Here is a 19,138-nt window from a genome sequence, read left to right as displayed (position 1 = left end):
AATGAATGACGCCATTGACATATTTGAAAGGCTTTTTTAGAAGACTTACGGACTTCAAAAAAAATATAACGATCAACAGTGTGTATTTTCTTTGCCTCTCCTAGCTAATGCAACATTCAAATTACTACTCAAAAAAATTATATCCAGAGAAAAGTGGATATTGAGGGGTAAAGCTCCATAGACCTCAATGCATTCTGCACCCGCCTCTCGAAGCCCTCAAGTGGAATCTGAGGAGGAACTGCAGCCAGTCCAGAAACCGGAAGTAACCAGACAGTGCCAATTCTCTTCCTATTAGACATTAGACGAGTTCGACTTGCGGCAGATCTGTGCAGATCTGACTTGATGTGATGCATGCTGGGTTGAACACAATGCATACTGGGATGGACGCAATGCTTGCTGGTTAGAAATTCTGTCCCACTTCTGTCAGCCGGGAGGGACTTACCACCCGTGACACCATGTCACATGGCCTTAAAATATCGCGGGAGTCTTAGCCTGCAGACAGATCTTGCAGTTGCCTTCCACGAGCTGCACGAGCTGAAACACGCCCTCATGACGTCAGTTCAAAGACGTGATAGGGCCGTTTGGGAGGAATGTCCTCATGACGATTATGACGGGAGGCTCATGCCTTAAATTCATTATTCATTCATTCATTCATATAAATTAAACCATAAATTCAAACGGGACCATAAAATAATTATTTTCTCACATTCACTTGCATTAACGATTTTTCAATCTAGAGGTCCAGCGGGGATAGCGGAAAGGGCGGGACTGACCAGCTCTATCCCGGACAGAAAGGCTACAGTCTGCCTGACGTGACTCATCGCGGGAGACATCGCGGGAGATATCGCGGGAGATATCGCGGAATGTTGTTTGCAATAAACACAGCAGAACTTTCATTCTTACTCATTAAAATGAGCATGATGACTGACGAAATAAATTCTTATGATGTAGTTTAAATAAACCACTGTTGTCCTACAGTTAACAGGCCTGCATTGTAGCACATACATTCAATATCAAGTGTTTTCCCTATATGTGTGTCTATCTATTTAGCCAACAGCAGAAAATAACAGAATATCCAAACGTTTTCAGTAGGCTAGCCTACCATTGTTGCAGAAATCACGTATAAGAAGGTATCCCTTCGATTTCTGTTTATTTTCGCATATTCCAACATAAGGAAGCACCATGAGACTCCCGTCAAAATCGTCACGAGGACATTCCTCCCAAATGGCCCTATCACGTCTTTGAACTGACGTCATGAGGGCGTGTTTTTAGAATTCACAGACAACATATGTTCACATTCATGGCACAATTCAAACGGGACTAGAAAATAATTATTTTCTCACATTCACTTGCATTGTCCACTGGGGGTTTAGCGGATGGGCGGGACTTACCAGCTCTATAGAGTGTCCCAGTGACTTCCGTTTTACTTCCGCTACAAGGGACCTATCTTTCAAAAAAATATGAACGGGAGTTAATGGAGAGATAACGATTATTTTTTGGTCCAGTTTGAATTGTGCCACGAATTTCACATATGATGTGTGTGAATTTAAAAGATAAGTTTTCACGTCAAGAAAGTACTGTTGTTCGATAGACTTCAAATGTTATGTTGGTTTTGTGCGAATCCGCTCAGTGGACTACATCTCTCGTCTCGAACGATGTAGCCTACGTCACCAACGTAATTAACAATAAGATTAGCTGTTATGCTAGTTAATGCTAGTTAAGTTGCATCTTGCTGCCTGCTATGTCACTTAACAGTATCTAATGTACAGTATATGGACGAATACAACTTACCTGATGTGTTTAATCCTCTGACTCATGGTATTTTCATCGGCAAGGAAAGCCCAATTAAGACCTGTTGCTGGTATGCTTGTACAATCTAGTGTGGCTGTGAATGAGCTAACGTCACTAGCGCGACTGATGGGTTTGTAGTCGTTGGAATTACGATCTTTGACAATGTTGTAATTCAATAGTTACGAAACAAACTGCAAAATGTCTTTACATGAAAAATTGTCTTTAAAATTGACAAACATCATATGGGTAATTAAAGGCACAAGTCAAACGGGACCAGAAAATAATTTCTTTTTCGCCATAGACTGGCGTTCAAAATTTTTTGAATTGGAGGCAAATGGAAGTGGCATCACTGGGACACTCTATAGATCAGTGGATGAGCCTGTTAATCCTACCTCATTTCCGGCGTAATCTTCATATAGTTTTATCAAAATAAAGGCCACTTAAAACACACAGGGTGCATCCGGGTGCATCTCTACTTGTCCATCCATCCTTCCTTCCGTCCTCCTGCCCTACCACAGAGTACTGACTACTGACATCTTTCAGATAAGCTGAAGAAGTTTTTATGCAGAGCTTTGTCATATGATAAAGAACCTTAGGGAATAAATAATGGAACTGAACAGAAACAAGTGTTGTGAAGTTATATATATGGTTGTTGGAATAATGGCATGAATGCGCACCATAACTCTGCCAAAAGACCATAATGGACTGATTTAAATAAGTTTCTGGGATTTCTTAAACAAAGAGAGATGGAATTCTCATAAATTCACAATTCATAAATGTATCCTCTAATTTGAATATGTTGAGGCCAGATCACATGGCTCTGTCTAACCTACAGTCAAATGTCTTTATATCTGCTAATTTATTCAAATATGAAGAGTTCAGATGCAAAACCCTCTAAATCCGTCTGACCACTTTTCTTTTAAATGAGCATTGAAATTCAGGCTCCTATAGGTTTTTGCCTATAAATCGATATTTCAGACCAGAAAGAGAGTGGTATTTAGTGGGTTTAGAAGTTAAATTATTTGATTAGCGTATACTATGTGTGGAGAGCATCCCCTCACCATCTTTATCTCATTTTTGGACATAGGTGGCATTTAGAGGCTTTTGCATCTGAACCCTTCATATGCAAATTATCTCATTAACTATGTGTGATACAAAAATGTCCCAAGCAGTAATGGATTCTACATGAAAAAAGTATCAACTGAGAAAAGTTTAGCAATCACCTTAATCAGATCGTTGTAGGTTTTGGTTTTGCCCTGTCTATTTGGTAAACTGCCATTGTATAGGAAAGTGCTATATAAATAAACTGTCACTGACATTATATTAAGGGCTGAAACAATATTTTTTTTCCCTCCTGAATGACATATAGGGGTTTTCGCACCTACATCATTTGGTCCGGACCCTCTGACTTTTCAGTTTGGTCCAAACCAAAATTGCAGGTGAGAAAGAAAAGAAGTTCATTTGCAGTCTGAAAACACTTTTTGGATGGTTTAGACTTTCGAACCAATTACAGGAGGTTGATAGAAGAAAACAAATAATGGATAAACAGCCTAAAATGAGCCGTGGACACATACAGGGAGAGGAGATCATAGCCTATTAGAATTTGGTCTGCCATTTTGGTCTAAAAGTCAATTAGAAAAAACAATGCATTAAAATACCGACATCTACAACATATTTAGAAACAACAAATTAGAAAAGCTAGAGCAAACTTTTTCCTCAATATTATCAGTGAGGCAAAGGGAAACTCTAAAAAGCTCTGGAGGAGCATTGATAAGATAAGGAAAAATATGTAAATAGACAGTTAAAACTAATGATAGATGGCCATATCCAGGATGACGGGCAGATTGTTGGGAAATGTTTTAACGAATATTTCATAAATTCAGTACGAGAGCTGAGTTTAAGCTTTCGAAAAACTCAACTCCCACAACTATCAACCTGTGATGTCTCCGCTTTCAAGTTTTCCCCAATAAACTCAGAGTGAGTGGAAAAGGTCATTTCACTTTTAACAAATAGCAAAGCTAAAGACATATTAGGTTGGGATACACCTTTTTTTAAAACAATGCAAAACATCAATTATGATACCTCTAGCCATGATCATAAATAAATCTTTTAATGAGAATATTTTTCCCAGCGTTCTTAAACCTGCTATTATCACCCCGGTACACAAATCTGGGGATACTCAACTGGTCTCAAACTACCGACCCATCAGTATTCTCCCAGCTGTGTCTAAGGTTATTGAAAAAGTAGTAGCAGAACAACTAATTGCTGATCTGGACTCCAAGTTTTTGTTACACCCTATGCAATTCGGCTTCAGGAAAAAAAACACTCCACTGAAATCGCATGCTGCTACTTTCTGGAGGAAATTAAATCTAGCCTAGATCAAGGTGGAGTGGTGGGAGCAGTCTTCCTTGATCTACGTAAAGCCTTTGACACAGTGAGTCATGAAGTACTGATTCATAAACTTACAAAATATGAGATCTCCTCAAATGTCCAAAATTGGATAAAGTCTTATTTAAGTAGCCGAACTCAATGTGTGCAAGTAAACGGCACATTATCTACATCACTTGCCACTACCCTGGGAGTGCCACAGGGGTCAATTCTAGGCCCTCTGCTCTTTTGCTTGTATATCAATGACCTGCCTTCCGTTTGCAAGAGCATAAATATTATTATGTATGCTGATGACACTGTTTTGTATGTCCATGGGAGAAGTGCAACAGATGTGGCAAATAAGCTAACAAGGGTTATTGACTGGTTACAGGATTCATGTCTTACATTGAATGTTGAAAAGACTGTATCTATGTTCTTTACCATTGGATCTAAACCCAAGACCTATCCCAAAATTTCAGTAAATCAACAAAACATAAAACATGTAGAGAAATTGTAATATTTGGGAGTAACTCTTGATGCAAATCTTACTTTCAAAGATCATGTTAAAAAATTGTACAATACACTGAAATTTAATTTAGCAAATTTTAAATATATAAGAAATTCTCTTAACACTGAGGCATGTAGTACATACTTACAAGCAATGATCATCCCTCACCTTCTATACTGCATCACATTCTGGTCTCAGGCAAGTAAAACAGTGATAAAACCTTTAGAATCTTTGTAACTGTCTGTAACTGCCTTAAAATCCATGACAAAAAGACACGCCACTATCATCACTGTCATATACTGGCCAAATATAGTTTATTGAGTTTTAGAAATCTAATGAAACACTCAAATGTGTTTTTACTACATAAAATAATTTACAGTGCTACTGCTCCCCCTTTGAAAAAGTTTGTAACACTCTGCTCTGAAAATTCTGAGTGAACTACACAACGTGTCACAAGGGGGGAGTGTAGCATCCCTCATCGTAAAACCCAATTTGGGAGTTCCTCATTCTCATGTGTGGCCATGAGACAGTGGAATGCCCTCCCCACAGAATACATATTATGTACAAATTCTCATACCTTTTCATGCTTGACTAAGAGGTGGATGTTAAGTAGACAAGTTTGCACACATTTTTAAGATGTTGTGTGTGTGTGTGTGTGTGGGGGGGGTGTGTGTGTGTGTGTGTGTCTGCGTGTGTGTGGAGCTAGATAGTACTAAACAGGCTTTAGTTGTATGTGTATGCTGGGGAGGGGGGTAAGAGAGTGTGAGTGGGCTGCTGGCGTCCATGTTTCTATTCTAAGACTGCTTGTTTGTAAAATACTATGGCCATCACATCATCTTTAGTCCTATGGAATTTATTTATGTAACTGTTATTTTATTTTATGTTTTTATACTTGCCCAGGGACTACAGGTGCAAATTAGCAATTGCTGCTACAACCTGGCCTAAGACATATTTTCCTGGATCCCAGGATAAATGTTATTTTGTGCATTGTCCCTGATTCAAATAAATAGATTTCCATTCCATTCCATTCCATTTTTGAAAGGATGCGAGAGGGAATACAAAAGGACAGCAGAGCAATGCTATCTTGGTTCTGAAGCTGAAAAAAAATATGCGGCAGCAGTATATTAATGTACGCAAAGTCATAAAAAAAACTGTGCTTTTAGGTAGGAAAACCTGCCAAATTGACAACTTGTCAATGTCAGACGCACGCCTGTAAACAAACCAATCAAAGGGAGACGCAGCACATGTAGGTGGTAACGACAGGACGCAGGGATGTCATGTAAAGTTCTTTAGCGTGGTAGAAAAATTGCAATGTGAAACCATTAACTAACCAGATCAAATGTATTCAATGTAACTAAACACAAACGTTGGTTTCGGACCTTGGTCCGGACTTTCAGGTGTGAAAATGCCCATAGCCTGCCTACTAAAAATGTCCCTTTAGGCTTTCCATGTGGAAACACATCATTATCTGGCCCCTGTACTTTGAAACTCGTTCTAGCGCCTATGCACCACTGTCATTCTCCCGTCTCAATAAATTAAATTATACATGCTTGGTTCATTTGCTAGAATCAACTACAAAGCAGTCACTATTAAGTAAAACCATGTAGAGAAAAGTAAATTGGAAGACATGACACCTCACACACCATCTGTAATCATGGAAGTAGATTTCCTTACAACATTCTAGTTTTTATGTTTTGAAAGCATAACTACTTTTAAACTGAAAGTCTGCTGCCTGACCTTCGAAGGAGAAGTTAAGAGATTTTGGAAAATACACATGCATTTTACCCATGCGTTATATTAGAAAATCTGAATGGTAAACATACCGTAAAGTTAGCCAGAAACTGGTTATCTTCTCTCAATAAAGACTTTAGCTTCAACTTCAACAAAAGTGCATAATGAGGGGTTATATGGAGTTTGGCTATAAAACCTGCCATGAAACTAGACCTCTGACCTCTGGCATTGGACTGAACATGTCTGTGTAAATCTGACATAGGCCAAGCCTACGATTCTACTTATTCGATGCATATGTAACAGGCCTATAAAGTTAACGTTAAGTAATTCAATTATTTTATTTCATCATAGAGCAAAGAGCTCTAGGTCCAACACATATGATGAAATAGACTGTTAAAACTGTCAAAAAAGAGTTGAGGCAGAAATGTGGATGAAACGACCCATGTGAGCCTCCACTGGCATATGCTCCTGGAAATATGTCTGCTGCAGTGCAGATGGTCTCCTCATTGGCCATGTAGGGCTACAGCCACAAACAGGCAAAGTCTATTGTAGCCTATGACAAAAAAAGATACGGAAAAAATTCTTAATCCTCTTGGTGGCGGTAATGCGCTACTTCAAGTGCCAAACTCCTAACAGCCAACAGAGGAAGAAGAAGAAGTAGTCGTAGAAGAAGAAAAAGATTATAGTGGGCTAGACCTGGGTCCTTCTTATCCTATCTGACATTCCTGAGATTAAACTAGACGCTGAACTTACAACTGACATTCACCATGAAAAAGTTTTTTGACGATATCAAGAGAGATGTTAAATTTAAATCAGCGGGACCTGGAAAGAAACTCACCGAAGACGCCAGGTAACGTCAGTGGGAAGTGCATTCATAACATTGACCAGTTGGATATTTATTTTCGTTACGCAAAATGGCACTGAAAATGCTGATAACGTCACTATTTTACGGTTCAATAATGTCTCCTCAGAGGTGTGAAGTAGCGTAGAGTCAATGAATCTGCATGTTGCAATTAATTGAGTAAAGTCTACCACCTTAACGTTGAAATAATTAGAAGATGTTAGCTTGCTATGTCGGCTACTCCTCACTGTTTACGTTGCTCTTTCGCTGAACGATTATGATTTTAACAGGCCATGGTTAACCAACCTGGGGTGCGTTATGATTTAACAGGCCATGGTTAACCAACTGCGGAGGTTAGCTTTTCAGTACACCAAATGATTTTCGAGCGATTTCACAGATGGCGACTACATTTCCAAAGTCGGAATGAAATCATGGGAGTTTGACTGGAGTCGCGGCACGCTCCCGTCAGCCTTCTAGATCGTTTAGTGTTGCCAATCTTTCGGTCAGTCCGAGTCGGTCTTTTTCTAGTCTCGACGTAAGACCAATATTAAACATGTTTGATATTAGACTCATTCGACATGATGCAGATCTGACTTGATGTGATCATAGACTAAAAGTGATGCATGCAGGGTTAAACGCAATGCATACTGGTAATATACTGTACAACTTCATCCAGTTGTTACCATGGTGTCACCATGAAATATCGCGGGAGCCTGCACTATCATTCAGTTCATTACAGTTGTCTTCCAGCGGACTACGCGAGCTAATAGCAAAGATTCTAGAGCGGAGCTCAATATCAAGTCCTGCAACTCTAGCAATTATAATGCGAGAGATTCCCACATACACTTTACTACCTGTCTGATGACGTTAATCTAATGTGAAAATAAGCGGGATAATGTATAGGCCTAGAACGCTAGCCTGACGAGCCAGACCCACATTAAAATGTAGGGTCTGGGCACTCACCGTTCGCAGTGCTCAGTCCGAGGGGCGGGATAATCAGTTGTCTTTCAAATTCCCACTGCACGCAATAGGACAGCGGCAGCGCTATGAGTCCCATGCGTTTCCAACCAGCGGAGCTAGTTGGCTAGTTCAAACGTTTGCCAACTTAATAAAAGCTTAACTCGTGTCACACTGTTCGCAAGCAGCAACATCCATCTTATTTGTTTTCAAGTAGCAGGGAATTCAAGCCAAACCGTTGCAACTCTGCCATCAATCATTATGTTAAGCCCATCTAACGACTCTATACACGATTTCATTGGCCTGATTAAGTTTCGATTTCTGGAGCTCACAAGCCAATGGAGAGTTGCTAGACTAGCCCTGGCAGCATATATAATTTGCTGCCGCTAGGGGCACGTCTAGATTTCTAGGCTACTAGAACACCGGTCATTATCGAGAAATAGGTCCCTTCAGGTCGGAACTAGACCCCTCCGCTAGTGATGGGCAAATTAAGCTTTGGTGAAGCACTGAACCACTTTGAACAGTTGATTCGAAAATGGGTTCATTACTCGAAGCTTCAGTAACAGCTACCTCTCCTGGTGAAAAGCCAAGACTGCATTTAAATTATCCCGGCTAGATAGTGGACAGGAAGCTTTACTAGTGAAATAAATCTAGTGCAAGCACCTAACCACCCCACCCCCACACATACATACATAGTGCACATGAATAAGAATGGGATATCATTCTTTTTACAAATAAACATTGATCAGGAGCGATCAGAATAACGTTTTTCCACGTCTCTCTTACATTGTAATACAAATAAATCAATACGAACAAATTATGCTTGTCACAGTAGAGGCGATGAACCAAACGCAATGTTGTGCATTAGCCTAAAGTGTTTATGCTTTGAGCGTGCTATAATTCAGACTAGAAACGAGGCCCTGCCCGTTGCAGTGGCAGCACGATTGGTTCGTGAGGCGGTGGCACTGCGAACCACTCAGGTGATTCATTCAGAGAATGAAGCAGTTTCTGCTTCGGACGTGATATGTCGCGTGATTTTTCCGTACCAAATCAACCTTCGGAGCAGTGGTTCAAATGGAATTTTAGTTAATGGTTTGAAGCACGTATCGAAGCTTCAGTGTCAGACTGCCATCACTACCCTCTGCTGCGCGTCGGGGTCCGGTTCGCCCTGTCGTATGGAGCTAAATTTGTCTCAATAATATTTGTATATGCGCAGAGGGGGATCCACAAATATTTCTTGATTTGCATGTGTGTTTTGATATCTACAAATAAAAAAAAATCATATTTGTAACTCGTATATTGATTTTTACAAATATAGCGCAGAGAAGCCACCCAGATCCACAAGTAGCCTGCTGACACTTTCTAATCCAGTAGATGGCAGTGTTGTTTCATGGGACTCATAACCAAAGATTATTTGCTCATAACACACAGAGCTAGCAAACCTAGTTCTTAAATCTAACAAGTTATGCCTTTTACAACAAGCTTTTTGATGGAAAAGTGGTGTTTAATTTCCATAATCTTTGTTTAGTAAACGCATAAAACCGTCAGTTTGCAAGCAAAATCAAGAATTACTGTGTGCTGGTGATCCACAAATGCAAAATTAGATTTCACAAAGGCAATTTTCAGTTTTACAAATGCCATTTTATTTACAAATGCACATCTATATTTGTAAAAATCAATATACGAGTTACAAATATGATTTTTTTTATTTGTAGATATCAAAACACACATGCAAATCAAGAAATATTTGTGGATCCCCCTCTGCGCATATACAAATATTATTGAGACAAATTTAGCTCCATACTGTCGGGACCTATTTCCCGATAATGACCGGCGTTCTATATGTTATCCCTTACATATGGGGTCATTCCACGTCAATTCAACCAGGGCCCACGTCTCAAAAAATTCTGAAAAAATTACCAGGGGTACCTATGTTACCCAGGAGACACACATTACTTTTATGTATGATCAATACTTTCCAAGATACAGCCAGTTTTACAGGGGGAGGGGGGTGTCGATTTTGTTCGGCTTCTTTTTTTTTGTCAAAGTTCACAAGCCCACAGCGCAAAAACTAAACCATGTAGGAGGCTCAAATTTTGCATGCTGGTACATAAATAGGATTAGTATGTACAGTAACCTGACTCTCGCCAGATGAATTTCATTCCGCTTAGCTCCGCCTAGCTTCACTCACATCCATCTGGGACCTCTTCCATTGAGAGTGATTTCTGCAGCAGATTTTATGGTAAAGCCAATCAGGACGCAGGGCGGGAGTTTCATAGATGTGACATAGCGTAGAAGCGACTGTGAGACTGTTATCAGCGTCACGGGTTGGCTTTGATGTGAGTGGTTGAAGTAGCACGTCAATAGATGACGGACAAGTGGCTTATTCAATCATATGCAAGCATTTTTTGATTAGGCCCAGCCTTCTGAAGCAACACTCCAATGGATTGCTCCCAGATGGATGAGTGGAGCTAGGCGGAACGAAATTCATCTGGCGAGAGTTAGGTTACTGTTTAGGCCTTCAGAAGACATATTTGGGTCATTCCACGTCAATTGAACCAGGGCCCACGCACTTAGGTCTCAAAGAATTCTGAAAAAATTACCAGGTGTACCTATGTTACCCAGGAGACACACTGTAAAATTACTCTTAGGTAAGATCAATACTTTTCAAGATACGGCCAGTTTTACAGAGGGAGGGGGTGTAGATTTTGGTCGGCCCTTTTTTTTGTCAAAGTTCACAAGCCCACAGCACAAGAACTAAACCATGTAGGAGGCTCAAATTGTGCAAAATATATGAAATAGAAACATACGACACAAGCCATCATTTTCCGTGTGTGTTTGTGTGTAGAGAGAGTCAAGCAGAATCTAGGATGGCCACTGGTGTGAATGATGCACACTACAGTATATTCAATATCACTGATGACGATGACATCACTGATGACGATGACATCACTGATGACGCCCCCCTCCCCCTCAAATTGTGTAAATCCCCCGTACATGAAGAACCTAAGGGGGGAATATATAATAAAGGCTAGATGTCTCGTCCGCGTGGCTGGCCAATGGAGGTCGACGTCCGCACTTCGCGGCCATCTTGCCATAGTCAGCTCGCTAACTCATAACATTGTGTTTCAATGGTACATACTTTATAAATAACCTTAACTTGCTCAATTTTCTACTACGGTTTGGTTTATTATAAACGTCATAGATGTAGTTATGACACTGCATACTTATGAAAAATTATAACTTAAAAATGCTCATGCATCCAGATTATAGCTACGTTAATAACGTTTGTAAAAAAACAAACCGTTTGTAAATCCGTCAAGATTTCAGCGAGATAGGAGTATCACAGGAGTAGTGCAGATCACTCACCTTACATCTGGTACCACAGAGCCCACCAGATAGCTTGCCTGTGACAAGATGGCCGGCGATGATGCCGTTAGAGACTCCGCCATCTATAAAGACATCTAGCCTTTATTATGGGAATTCTCCCCATTTTGAAAAATAAATTTTAAGCCCTGCTGTCTCTTCTAATTTTCTTGTTGAAAAAATTCAAAATGTATTTAGAATACTTTTTTACCAGCAAAGGTGTATCAAAAAAATGTCAATTAAAATATCGGTATCGGCCAAAGTGAAATTTTAAATATCGGTATCGGCCCAATATTGAAATTTCAATATTGGTGCATCACTAAAGCAGACTTTTCCTCACTTCTTTCTTGCTTTATTATTGACCAACACTTCACTCTGGCCTCCTTGACCGGCTGTGACGGATCTTCGGCTAAATGTAGCTTGTTATCACAAAAGAATTGGTGATTTTTGCAGCCTTCCAAAGGGCATCCCTGTAGGACCTCATACAGAACCGAATGATGATGGCACTTGGTTTAGTGTTGTTCTGTGGTGGCTTCCCGAGGCAATATGCAATGTCAACAGCCTCAACAGGGTAAACCTTTGCCTTCAGGAGGATGATCTGGCGCAGCTTCACAACTTTTTCAACTTAACAACTTTGTTCTGGCTTTCGTGAATGCCGTAGAGCTTCAAATTCCACTTTCTTGAGTAAGACTCCAGATCAGGAACACATTTTAGGAGTTTAGCCACTTTAAAGGAACCATATGTAAGACTGTGGCCAAAACTGGTACTGCAATCACTTTCAAATTACTGTAGAGCGGTGTATCCCCTCCCCCTCCCCCTGACTCGAGGTTTCCAACCCGAATGCTGAAACACTACTGACTTTGTGATTAGTAGATAGGTGGAGGGTGGTGCATCAGGGCAAAACACAACATTAACATCAGTTGAGGGCTGCAACTTAACTTTTTAAATGACAAATGACAATATCCTTGCCGGACTACTGTTGTCAGTAATAAGTATTTGAAATGAACATGATTTCTTAATGTCTAGTGACATATCAGGGCCATTTTATGATTAATTGAAATACGTTCCTTTAAGTTTTTCCTCTTTAAGACGAGTATCATCATCTTCCATTTTAGTCATGACCGCTACTGTTGATGTATGTTGTGATCATCCTTATCCAGTCCCATCCTTGTCGTCTTTTGTTCTGTTTTTGTATTGTGATATGCTTTTTCCCTTTTATGTCCTGCAGAACAGGAACCTGCTGTAAACCACTTATGCATGTTTAACTGTAACTCTAATATTACGTTTAATTCCTTCCTGTATAACAAATGAAATCAAATTAAATTAAATCCTCTTGGTAGCACCAAACCTCAAGTGATGCAGAGCAGTGCCAAAAAACAACCACATCATGTCACGCCGACAGAGGGTGCACAGAGAGCTGGTGCTGCAGCACTTGCAAGAATAGAACAACAGCAGCGGCCAAAAGTCCATACATCGCAAGATGCTATCCGAAATCAGGGTAAGATTCCAGGGGAAAGCATTGCATGCTAATTATACCACTTCTAAACCTGTGATATCATCTCAATGATATCACATCTTAACTCTCTGCAAACATCTCTTTCAGTCAAACGAGAGTTAGAAGCGGAGGCTGCAGCTACAGCAGCTGCTAATGAGGCAAGCAAAACATTTTAAAAGTATGATATGGTAAAATAAACCATTCAAAGGTAATATGATGTACAATAATGTATTTGTTTTTTTCCCCCACTAGAGTTGCAATGTTCCAGTGAAAGATTCTGGTAGTTTGTCTGTTTCTGGGATTTATTTCATATGCCCTCTCACTGGATCCAAGTTAACCAAGAGTGAAAGAGAACATTGCATTAAAGAAGCTATTCTCATGGTATGTCCGAAAGTAATGAAGAAGAACAGCATTACTTAATTTTCATTCTTTACAGTAACATCATTTCTTTTCTGATTTTGGATATCGTTAAGCTTTGCTGTGTTAATGTGATTCACTGTAGTCATTAGGGATGCAACGGTACACAGCACATTATTTAACCGAACGTCCCCCATGGTTCAATTCACAAGTCCGTACATCTGTCATTTATAATTTGCAAAATAATCATTGCGCAGACATTCAAAGAACACCTCCAGAGAACCAGTGGATGGGCCCTGGCACCTCTGCAAGCTATCATTCCCTACTCATGTACCAAAGGGCCAATAGGTTGATGCGCTCTGTATGCAAATGAGTTTGAGAGAGAAAAAAATCATCAGGACAGCTGACTGCCCTACGTGAATGAGCAAGACAAAAAACAAACTTTGAAGAGGCGCCGTCGTGTTTTATATCCACTATGAGGGAACATTTAGGATTTTGTTACAATCTAAAGACGGTAAAGTTTAAACAAACGAAGTAGGCCTACAGCCCACTAGCATTACTTTGCCAATGCAGTCAACTGGAGTGGACGCCTCTAACATGATGTTGTTTATTGCCATCACCCAGCCATATCCATTGCTAGTAGCCTAGTGCACAAAAGCCCACTTCTTAGAGAAAACAAGCCAGTCTCTCACTGTCAACAACAATTTGCTATTAAAATAATAGTTATAATCTATTAATAATGTTAATGCCTGTTAATAATCTAGCAGCTGCATTTTGTACCATTTGTAATCTGGCAATACACACACGCTTAATATCTTCCAGGTAGTCTAATAATAAAAGCTGGAGGCCGCATGACGTAAAACTCATTTTCCACCCGGCGCAAAGTTATTTTTTTTTTTTGCATGTCTATTTTTTAAACAATGCGCCCATGGGTGTGGTAATTAACAACCTAGGGAGTGGCCTAGCGCATTGTCTAAAAATTGCTATTGTACACCACCTAAAACGCATTACGCCACTGACCAAGAGAAACCTGGTCAGAAGTCTATGGAGAGTTGTTTATATGTTATTTTAAGAGCGCATTGTCAACAGTCATATTGGCGGGTGCACAACGCACCATCCTTCTATCCTCCATGAACTGAAATTAAATTAAATTACACGATTAGGCTACAATGGGAAACATAATTAGAATAAAGAATTAGAAAAAATAAATCTCACAATGCATTTGCAAATTGGTAATGATGGTTAAAAGTGATTAGGCGAGAGCACAGCTGAAGACACACTATCACGAGATATAAGCAACGTTGTTAAAACGTTGTTTTATTCAGTCATTCGAAAAATATTAGGGTAAGTGTTGCTTTTTCCAGCCTATGTTTTCTATAGTAACCCATTGTCAGTCAATAACTGTACGGTGAAAGAAACTTTCTGCGTATAACTGCCTTTGTTGTTGACTGACACTACCGTTAAAGGGAATGACAAATGTCATTCTCATTGGTCTAAATGATGTTACGCCCCAAACACACCCATGACTGATTAAGAAACCTAGGAACACCTTGTTGCGCCATGCGCTCGACGTTTGATAACATAACTTTTGAATTCTACCAAACATCACAGTGAGAGAAATTTTAAATAAATTGACACCTAAGCTCTCTCTACTGGTAGTTGCACAAAAGCAGTTGTAAACTACCCTATAGTTAAAAACTAGGCCTAGTCAATCACACTGCCATTTTTTTCTATAGGCAATAGTTAATTGTTTAAATTTGTGGGTTATATTTTTTTTAGGGCTGTCAATCGATAAAAAAAAAATAATCTAATTAATTACATACTCTGTGATTAATTACTCTAAATTAATCGCATATATAATTTTTGCTGAGAAAGTATTTTAAATATTTAAATTCAAATGAATCATTGAATAATCAGCATTAGTGTTTTCACTGTTCAAATAATGGCCATAATAATCTATGATATGACCTAATATGCTGAGGAAATAAATTCAAAAGTGCTTCGGGAAGAAGTTTTTTTCACATATAGAGCATTTCAGGCCACAGATATAACCTAGGGGACACAATGAAAATAAATGAACACTCTCCTCAATGTCAACACTATTTCTTTCCATTGATGTGCGACTTTAGCGTTGACAAACTCCGGTGATATGCAAATTCCTTGCTGCAGACATTGCAGAGGACTTTATTTTAATCAACACTTTATTTTTGTCAACACCATCAGGCCGTTTTTTAAAAGTAAATGTTCAAATCAATGATCTAGGCAGCACATTTTCTTCTCTCTCCTTCATTTTACAGTTTTTAATCAGTTATTTTTTCTCAAATTAATTAATCGAAATTAATCAGTTATTTTGACAGCCCTAATTTTTTTATTAAAATACTGAAACCGCACAGTTATTGTGGCCCAAAAACTGTGATGCATACTGAACCGTGGGCACACTGTACTGTTGCATCCCTAGTGGGGGTGTGAATCTCTTATGTAAAAGACGATACGATTCACATCTAGATACATGGGCACGATTCGATACAAGAAAAGATACATGTTTATAAAAAACGATTCAGTACGATTCGATGCAATTCGATGCAGTTCAAGAATGGAAAGCATTCTGAAAGATTTTTTATAATTTGCTCAAGGTGCACATTCATTTTATATGATCAATTATCATGGTTGTCAATTAGGCAACAAAATGTGTGAATATGATTATCTAAACTGCGGTTTGTTTCATATACTGTATTGAAATGAAAAAAGAATAGTCTACATTTCAGTCAAACACAGCAGCCAAATACAACATAAAAATACAATTTTATAGACTTTACAGATTTTATAGTTATATCTGATTGTTTTCATGGAGCTGTAGCCTTGTTGAGGTAAGACAATACCGAAACAAAATAAAACAAATCAATGAACTCTCAGGGCTTATTTTGTTCCAACAGTAGACCTAATGCACAAGTCTGAGTGAATATGAACAAAATCATTGGCTAATAATTTATGCATCGTTTTAGCAACAAGGGCCAAATTATTATTTAACATTAAGGAAATCCCTTCATCAAAGGTAAGGCTACTCTACAGACTATCGTTGCTGTTTAGGAATGCTGTAAGTTCTTAATTTCGCGCTGGATTTCGAAAAACAAAAGCCGACCGAGAGCAAGTTGTCACATGCTTAAGTTGCAATAGATGTATGGGTAATGAGGTCATTTGAGAACTTTGGCCAATGAATGTAACCAAAAACGAACTGCATTACCCACATCCGTGCCACGTATAGTTTTAAAACCAGAAGTGGGGTGAACGCGGTGCTTGGAACATAAATGAGCGTCTGAGCGAGCAGAAAAGGTTGTGCACCGATTCATAACAAGTAAATCGATATAATGACCGGTTCATTTCAGTTTTTTTCCGATACGGGGCTTCACGTATCGATGTAGCCGTATCTTACACGTTAAAAACGGATACCGATACGTATCGGTTAATCTTTACACCCCTAATCCCTAGTAGTCATGCAGATATGTGAAACTGTTGTAAATTCTGTCTCCACAGACATTTGCAGAGGATCCAGTTGAAGCTTCCATCATGATGATTCACACGTTCAACAAAGACCAGGAGAAAGTTAAAGCAGCAGTGGATATCGTGAGCAAGTAAGAACAGACTGAGAGAAATCCATCCATGTGTGTATGTGTCCAGTCACATTGTCTATCTATAAAGCAAGGAACAATTGTATGTTTGTCTATCTGTTATTTGCATATCTCTTGAATTCATTTGCTTGGATGTGAATGGATGTGAAATGTGAGATACAGGGTTCTCACAGGTCATGGAATTTCTGGAATATCACAGAATTTTGCAAAGTCTATTCCAGACATGGAAAGTCAGGGAATTGTATCTTTTTTGGGGCAAAGTCATGGAATATCAGGGAATTTTGTTGTGGCAGTTTAAAAAATACTTTTGTCAGGGAAAAGTCATGGAATTGTATTATTTGACTTAGAGTGTGATATTGTATCATCATACATCATGGAGATATTGTTGAAATCTTTTTTAATAATATAACCCAGCGGTGAACTTACTCATCATACCAATATGTCTCTCTTAATCACTGAATCTCACAAAGACTGTCAAACTGACATCAAAATATTATCTATCTTATTTGATTGATTTTTTTAACTTTAGTGACTAAAAGATAATTGTATTTTTTGATAAAAGTATCCTCTTAGTAAAATAAATAAAAACAATTTCATTCCAATTTTGTGGTAGCATGATCCATATATAATATATAAACTATTTCATTACACTGTATTGGTGCTATGCAAGTTGAATTGAGTGCCACTACCACCACTAACCACTCGGTGAGTTGCACAGTTTTGAAAACGAATGTTAAGGGTTGTTTTAAGGACATGTTTGTGCATGCCTGTAGGCAGCCACTCTGAAGCAGTAAAGGCGATTCAAAACGAGTCAGAAAAGTCGAGACGGGACCAATCGTCAAAATTTCGGCGTCCACCACTCTAGTAAACTCTCTAAAACAAACCAGAAAAGGGACTCAAAGTGCTAAATACTGATTGATGAGAGAGAAAGAAAAAAAAAACCAAAGCATCCGATTAAAGCACTATAATCGCCTTAATGCCTGAGGTGCCATGCAAGTAAACTTGGCACCAGAAAATGACAGCAGAACCCACAGTCAAAAACAGAGACAGTAGGCTACAGAACAGACCAGGCAATCTAGGCAAACGCATAGCATTGGATCAGGTAAAACTTGGTAGTTAAAACAGTAAATTGGCAATGGTCAGAAATTCAAGATGTAACATGAAATAGGCTTTAAAAGCTTCCAAAGTTCATCTGTAACAAAGGAGATGAGAAATACGTTAGTGGAGAGAACACTCGATGGATGAACCTGACTAGTAGAGGGACTGGGTCAAGATCTCATCACCGCAACTTTTCATTTGAAAGTGGTTGTATTTGTTATAATTTCGATGGAATGAAAAAGGTGAATATCCTCAATAATATCATATTACAGCCACTCCCACAACGCGGAGTCACCTGTGCTTGACGATTATTGACACAAATGTCACGCTATAATATTACATTATAAATGAATACAGTGAGTGGGGGCTGGGGGTAAATCCCCAGAAAATTCTGAATTTGGTCGATGTGATTTCCTGTATTCTGCTGTATTTTCGGGATGATCAGTTGGAGAAGGGCAATACCCAAATTTGTTCAGATTCATAGCCTTTTGCTTTTTGACTAATTGAGGTAGTGACTTTGCGTAACTACTTGGGCTTCAGGGCTCCTTGACCTCTTGGGCTCGGTAGGCTCAATCAGTAACCCATCCTTGCTCACATGCCCAAAATGTTTTGGGGCTCCTCTCTAGACTTCTAGCCCCCTGGGCTTGGTGCACTCCTGTATTAATATAGTTGTTATTTACACCAAACCAGTCACCTTTTAACCTAAGAGGGTACTAAAATCACAGATTTATTTTAAACTTTCATATTCAAAGTGAAGCACTAAGTGTGCTTTACTGACGTTGAATTGAAAAATAACAAAATACAGCAACATTTGTATTTGTTGTAAACAAGTATATCAGTTTAATGACTTGTTTTTCAACAGACCTTTGAACAAATCTGCAAATGTGCATTAAATGATCTTCAACTACAAAATAAAACCAAAATAGACAAACATTAAAGGAACCATATGTAAGAAATGTATTTCAATTAAACATAAAATGGCCCTGATATGTCACTAGACA

General features: G+C 39.0%; 1 protein-coding gene across 2 annotated transcripts in view; it reads left to right on the top strand.

The window, feature by feature from the left end:
- Positions 1-7,037: 7,037 nt before the first annotated feature.
- The window catches only part of ubxn6 (UBX domain protein 6), a 37,346-nt gene continuing 25,245 nt past the window's right edge, over positions 7,038-19,138 (top strand). Inside the window, exons 1-5 of one of the 2 annotated variants that reach the window (XM_048252462.1) lie at positions 7,038-7,247; positions 12,902-13,059; positions 13,165-13,214; positions 13,309-13,437; positions 16,945-17,042. In XM_048252462.1, the coding sequence (XP_048108419.1) occupies positions 7,165-7,247; positions 12,902-13,059; positions 13,165-13,214; positions 13,309-13,437; positions 16,945-17,042 (518 nt within the window). In that variant the 5' untranslated portion in view covers positions 7,038-7,164. The remainder of the gene's footprint in view (positions 7,248-12,901; positions 13,060-13,164; positions 13,215-13,308; positions 13,438-16,944; positions 17,043-19,138) is intronic. The other variant, XM_048252461.1, reaches the window with a different exon arrangement.

The sequence above is a fragment of the Alosa alosa genome, chromosome 9, assembly GCF_017589495.1.
Source record: "Alosa alosa isolate M-15738 ecotype Scorff River chromosome 9, AALO_Geno_1.1, whole genome shotgun sequence".
NCBI classification, from domain to species: domain Eukaryota; kingdom Metazoa; phylum Chordata; class Actinopteri; order Clupeiformes; family Clupeidae; genus Alosa; species Alosa alosa.
The sequence above is the reverse complement of the archived record's forward strand: the minus strand, read 5'-3'. Positions and strand labels throughout refer to the sequence as shown.